The following is a 7,383-nucleotide window of genomic DNA, read 5'->3' on the forward strand; positions in this document are numbered from 1 at the left end:
AGAATGTCAGGTGAGAAAAAGATGCAAGTCTCTAAGTTATTACCGAGGGGCTAACTATTGTGAAGTTTACTTTCGAAACAGAACGGAAGCACCATCAATGTATGTAAAAGATTCCGGGTGGATTTACAGTGATGTTAGCGACTGGGACAAAGTAAGATTCACTTTTAATATAAAGTATACAGTAAAAAAAAAGTTCATGTTACCAGATATAATTACTTTGTAAATGTAAATGTCATATAAAAACATGTTTCTTTGTATTCTAATACCAAAGGTGGGGAAAACAAAAATAACTTCCTTGCAAATCTTACTCTACAAATCATCGGTAGCAGTGAGTAAAACATTTCATTTTGTTTATTGTCCCCCTCTTTTGCGAAAGCGATGGTACCTTAAATCTCATTCGTCTGTCCGTCTGTCAGTTTGCAAGACTGTAGCTCTGTAGTTCTTAGCCTTGCTCATATTTTTTGAATGAAAAGAGAAAGGGCTTTCATATCACATATCTATAAAACCTGTGGCACGACCTTTCAAATACAATACGAATTTTGCTCCTTCACCTTGAAATTTGACATCCTTTTCAAACATTTAAACATTTACTTTGAATTGGCCACAACATTTGAATCTAAAGAAATAGGGCTTTCATATGAAAACATGTACGGCGGGTTATGAAAAAGTTCGTGGACTGAGGCTATAAAATTAGTACTATATATATGTTGTACTATATATATGTTGTCGTTTCATGACATCCAACAACGTCATTACTTTTCAATGTCCGCTTCTTCTACTCGTACACTTATTTTGATGAGATTCCCTAGAGCTGAGTAAGGACTTTAACCCGTCTTTTTTTATGACTAAACAATCTCATGAACAGCGACTTTCGATGCATATACTGTAGATTGGCAAATATTCACGATAGTTTTAATTTCGCTATGTTCCCGATTTATTAATTTTCCGCGAAATTAAACCCATCGTAAATTTTATTATTTGTTTTTAAAGCATTTAAATGCTTACACGAAATTATGAATTAATTTCTTGCAGCATGAAATTAAAACCAGCGCAATTAGTACTTTTTGAAATATCGTGAAATTTTAACACCGTGGAATTAAAACGACTTACAGTATATTAATGCAAAGGATTTATACACTGGGAGAGATCCTCGCTTGTTTGAGACACTAAAACACATGATCAACATAATATTTGAGGTGATAGATTTTTCAAACCTTGACTACATGTACAAATCTACAGCAACTTTACATACCTTTTCTCTCTGTATCTATTTTGGCATTAAAAAACAAGTTATCTGGATGCAAATTATTTCTCCGTAACCAGTGTAAACATATTCTAGGTGTATACCAGTAAAAATTCCATATTTTATGGAAAAATAGTGTCCCAATACTTACCTGAATTAACGGGATATTTGGATGTCAAATGTTTATATCAAAATAGTTTATCTTAGTTACACAAACGTCGTTTTCGAGGTTGCGCCACCATTGTTTACAAAAACTTTACTAATGTATTTTAATAAAAATAAAAATGATGATTTGTGGTTTATTCTATACATAGAACAGATAATGGTAGCTTAATATTTCAAAATTCATTGATGTACCTAAAGCGGTTTTAATTTTATGGCGCTGGTCCACAAACTTTTTCATAGCCCCTCGTATTACCTTGATAGACCTTCATAAAAACTTCGTAATTTTTTACCTCGTGACTTTGACCTTGAAGTTTGATCTACTTTTCAAAAATGTTAACCTTGGTCAAAACTTTTGAATAAAAAGAGACGGGGCTTTCATACTAAATCTGTGTATTGTCTTTGGCAAGACATTTTTAAATACACTATGGCTTTTGACCTTGTTTACTTGATATTAAAGTTTGACTTACTTTTCAAAATCTTTAATTTTGGTCACGGCTTTTGTATAAGAAAAACCCTACACGGTAGATCAGTTGGTAGAGCGCTCGCTTCGTGATCGGGAGGTCGTGAGTTTGACTTCACTCGATAAAAAATTGGTAGTAACTGTTCCTTCGCCATGCGCGCGGCACTTTGAAATGAAAGTTGCAGGTCCTTCGGATGAGAATGAGACCTTAAAAAACCGAGTGTCCGTGTCAGCGACAGGCGATTACACGATAAAGATCCCTCACTGCTCCATGGCCCTGAGTGCCATGTAAATGTCAAAATATGAAGCCCTTCACCGGCAAACGGTGACGTCTCCATATGAAAAACGTTAAACAATATACACTCAATCAATCAATTGTAAGAGAAAGTATAGGGCTCTTATATTGCTAGTGACATGACCTTTCTAAATACAAAGGGATTTATTTTATTCAGAAAGGATAGGGTTTTCATATTTGAAATGTTCAATACCTGTTACAAGATCTTTCAGAGCATGATATGATTTCTGATGTCTTGATCTTGATCTCGATGATTGACCTAATTGAAAAAGAATCTTCGGTAATAACTTCTAAATGACAAATGAAAGGGCGTTCATATTTGACTCAACGATATGCTTTAAAAATCTTACCCACAATGACCCCGAAATTTGGAGACCATTATTTTTTGAATTTGCTTAAATCTATTTATTTTAAAAATAAAAGTTATTTCTTTCTTAACACGATTTATATAACACAATTCCATTAATATTATGTTGATGTGAAATGTATTACATTACCAATGTTACTTATGGTATACGGTTCCTTTTCTTTAATAACACAAATTCATTAATATACTCTGAGTATTCAAATGCTTGAGTCCATGAAAAATACAGTTGTCTCTGCAATGGAATATGTTATCATGAAAATGTTTATATTCGACAATATATTACACGTAAAGCATACAACTTTTTTGAAAATTATAAAGCTTAGGCTTGTAATGTGTATCATTTGCCTTCTAGATTTTTTTTTTTCGGATTTCCACATATAGTTGGCTGTACTTTAAGTTATCCATGTGCTGTGTGAGTCGGAGCTGATGATATAGATACAGAGGGAGTATTTACCTAGAGTTGAGGCAACCTCACGATAAAAACGGGCAACCCTATGAACCGAAAAACCTTTTTAACCAGGACTGCGTTGTAATGCTCAATACGGGGCAGTGGGATGATGGGGGATGTAGCACTAATTTTCCGTTTATTTGTGAAAAAGAATAGTCTCTTTAATTTTTTTCCTTCATTTACAAATTTTTCTACCAAAATGTCTTTGATTGTAGACTGGAGTAAGGTATTAGCAGAAAAAAGTCATGAAAATAAATAAATGAATTTAGGGAAATAACTATTAAATATTACAGTAATGCATGATAACTTATTTATCATTATATAAATCTTTCCCTGAATAATATCATTGTGTCTGCAATGTAATTTTGAAAATGCCATATTGTGATATATTTCTTGTGAATCATACATCATATCTTTGCGTCTGCAATAAAATACATTGTACATGTTCTTTCGGAAATAGCATATTGCAATTCAGTGTATATTGTGAAACGTGCATCATATTTTGAAAATGATAAATTCTAAGCTTAAGCTTGCAATATACAACATTTATTTTATACCGCTTTTAATTTCTACATGTAGGTGGCTGTGATAAAATTTATCCATGTGCTGTGTGGGTCGGAGCTGATGATATAGATACAGAGGGAGTATTTACCTGGAGTCGAGGCAACCTCGAGATGAGTTATAAAAACGGGCAACCTATATGAACCGAATAACTTTTTCAACTAGGAATTTGTTTTAATGCTGAGTACAGGACAGTGGGATGATCGAGAATGCACCTCTAAAAAGTCGTATATCTGCGAAAAAGAAGGGCGTCTTTTAATATTTTTTTCGAAATAACATTTTTTTCCTGCCAAAATGTCTTCGATTGTCGGCTTGAATAAGGTGGTGGTAGTGGAAAATAGTCACGAAAATAAATAAACGCATTAAAAAAATAACTTACAAATATTAGAATAAGGTATGATAATAAATCATGTATCATCGTTTAACCAAGGGAACTGTTTTATTATTTTGTAAATGTAATTTAAAGATATGACCTACAATATAAATATATGCATTTCTTTAAAGATTACATTCATTAATTTTAAATCTACGTCAATACGTTGGTCATTAAAGTTGTACGTTTAATGTGAATAACATCGATAGTTTTAGTTTATCTCATAAGAAGAAGAAAACTTTTCCTGGTGATCTTTATAAAGATAAATTGACGGTATGGAAAAGAATTCTTTTTCTCAAAGATATTTTTTGTCATTTATCAAACAATATGAATTACGACCATACACAGAAAGTTAAAGCATAAATAACACAATCAAATGATTCAATAAAAAGATGGAAAATAAACGCATGAAATCTTCTTCATGTAATTAATCATTTTTCTATATTGCAATTCAAGTATTGCTACTCCAAGAAAACCCGGTATGGAAGAATAGAATGCAGATTTTCTTAAGCTGATATTTTGGGGCATATATGGCTTTATAGAAATTTTAAAACTACATTTAAATAAAGAATCAGACAAAGAATTGAAATATATACTTAAACAGAATGTGATTCTCTAAGTGTTAGGATGCATAAAATAGAACAAATAATACCTGGAGTGAGCTACAAAAAGCGTACATGTATACATGTAATCTAACAGTTCTAACAGCAAATTATTATTATTTGGTCCAGTTTAGTTTTTTTAGCCTATTACGAGTATGCTGAATCCCCCCCCCAGAAAAATCAAAGGATACCTTTGTCCTCCTCCTCTTATTCATACATTTTTCAAAAACTCTTATTTTTATTTCTACATAAATGATGCAACCTTGTGTGGCCACATCAAAGTAATTCTTCCAGAAAAGCACTGAATATCCATGTGCATTAAATAACAAATCGCTTACTTAAGAACATTTTTCCATATCATAAATTTCCTAATAAGTGATTTTATTTTTTTCTTGTTCTTTATATTACATGCACAAAGGGTCAATATTGATGCAGTAAAATATAATCAATGAATCTCTTTGAAAGACTTTAGATGCATAAAATAATGAAATAAAAAAATAATGATTGTTGAAAGAAAGAGAGAGCTCCATATGTTGATTTTATTATCTTACTTGCCAAAAACATATACAATTCAAAAGTTTGTCTTTGCTTCATAGTTAAGAACTAGTATATAAACTTCTCCATAGGCATTATAATGAACATCATAACTAAAGATATTCGTGCAAAAATTGGAAAATTACTAAAAATTAGTGAAAATTACTAAAAATTAGTGAAAATTACTAAAAATTACTGAAAATTACTGAAAATTACTTGCATCACTAAATATAAAGATGAAGATTTGTGTTTATTTTATATTTCAAAGAAAATGTGAACTTTGCAAAATGATATATCACGTGATTCAAGAAAGATTTTAATCACTGATTGAAAAAAGGTACCATTAGAACAGCAGCAAAACTGATATTAACGATTATAACTGTATACATGTAGTGAAGTCGTCAAATGGTCCAAGCAAAAAATAAAATTGACAGAAATTAATTGAATATTTTATAGTAAAATAATTATGCACTTTCACTAAAACATATTGGATTAATGACACACGGATTCACGCTTCCATCGTCTTAATTTATACAATTATCTACAAAAAATATTGTAAAATTTATAAACACAAATTGTATAATAATTGAAATGACTTATAACAAAATGTAATATAACAAATCAGATATAATCACTCAACCAATCAGATGTCATGATAAAAATGTTTTTAAAAATCACAGTTCATTTTTGCGGTGGATAACATTATTCAAGACCATTGAAGTGAGAGGACTTTGATTTCTTCAGACGACCATTCTCCGACATACAGATTATCATCCTCGTCTATACAGAGAGCACGTGGCATGTGCATATCTACATACTGAATGAAGTGAAGCAGCTCGCCGTTCTGGTCAGTCATGTGAATTCTGTTTTTCACCATGTCCGCTACAATGATATTATTCTTGGAATCACAACAGATGCCGTAAGGATCAAACTGAGGGTCACTTTTTGTTCCTGTGTATCGGAATCTCAGAAAGCCCCCGGCGTCTGTAACGACCACGGCGTTCACGTCAGAAACGCAGATGTCTCCATTTCCGTTTTCTGTTATATAGGTTGGGCAAATAAAGAGGGGCCTGTTTTTGTTGGTTTCTATTTCAAAACGTTTATCTCCCTGTAAAGATAACTTGAGTACTTTACCAAGAGAACGATCATGCACCTGATGGTTCCACATACAAACTAACAGGGATCCCGATTTACACAATGCTATTCCATTTGGGATGTATCCATTCAATTGTTCATTTCCCAAAGTCAAAAATGGATTTGTAGCTCCGTACCCAATGTTACGAATCATTAATGATCTGTTATCCGAATATATGAATTTTTCGTAATATGCAATATTGATATAGCATAAACAGGCTCCATGAGTAGAGAAACATTAAATATAATTCGAGCGATCTCTAAACTCACAAGATGGGTTGTTCTCTTTGGAGTTTACAACTGAAACACACACCCTTCCATTATTTGCATATTTGAGATCAGTTATATACCTCTGACAATAATTTATCGTTCTCTTTATATTCACTCGACTTACAGTGGCAGACAGAACTTGGGCTTGCATTGCCTTGTTTACCTATTTTCAAAAAAATCGTCAAATTAAGAAAATAATACATTCATAAATGGTTTCATTTAAATTTTGCAAAACAATTGCATTATTAAATCTTGAAACCTCAGATCAAAAAGGATATTTCATAACATTTTTTAGCTCAAAATTGGCACAAAATTGAAATATCTTTTAAATATAAGGTAAAACAGTGAAAATACGTTAACTACTCATATTTACATTATATATTTTCAGGTAAAGATTATTTGAATTATTTTCAATTCAACTTCTATTGGTATTCCATACATTCACTCTAAAATTGAAAAGACCAAAAATTATTTTCATTTTTGGACATTTCGATAATTCATGATGTCTACCGAGGTTGGTTGTAAAAGAAGTCAGCAAGACCTTTTGTTAACTTACTTATGGACATTAATGCCAGCCTTTTTTTAAATACATGTGAATGTCATTTTACACATATAGTGTGCCTTATAGAAAATTACCTTAGCTTAAATAATTAAGGGCTTGAAACCATGTAAATAATATTTTTACACATAATGCATGTTTTTTCTACCACTGCAATTGGCAACGTGCCGAGTAAAGATTTTCTTTTACCATATAAAATTGAAAACAAAAACTGTATTTTACTTTATGTAAGAAACATTTACATAAAGTTTGGTTAGGGTCGCCTTATTATCAATGCATTCGGAGATGGACAATAAGGAAAAGAAAATTTGTTGTATTGATTCAAGAATTATGTTTAAAAAAATCATACAAAAAAAGTCTTAAAGTCGTTTA

The 7,383-nt window shown here is 31.5% G+C and overlaps 1 protein-coding gene across 1 annotated transcript; it reads right to left on the reverse strand.

Moving 5' to 3' along the window:
• Nucleotides 1-5,282: 5,282 nt before the first annotated feature.
• On the reverse strand, nt 5,283-6,609 carry LOC134257894 (uncharacterized). The gene has a single exon (XM_062740469.1). It carries the CDS (start codon nt 6,334-6,336, stop codon nt 5,755-5,757), a length of 582 nt encoding a protein of 193 aa, XP_062596453.1. The 5' UTR covers nt 6,337-6,609; the 3' UTR covers nt 5,283-5,754.
• Between the last annotated feature and the right edge of the window lie 774 nt (nt 6,610-7,383).

Source organism: Saccostrea cucullata, unplaced genomic scaffold, assembly GCF_032062105.1.
Source record: "Saccostrea cucullata isolate Sc308-1 unplaced genomic scaffold, CSIRO_AGI_Scuc_v1 ctg12857, whole genome shotgun sequence".
In the NCBI taxonomy this organism is placed as follows: domain Eukaryota; kingdom Metazoa; phylum Mollusca; class Bivalvia; order Ostreida; family Ostreidae; genus Saccostrea; species Saccostrea cuccullata.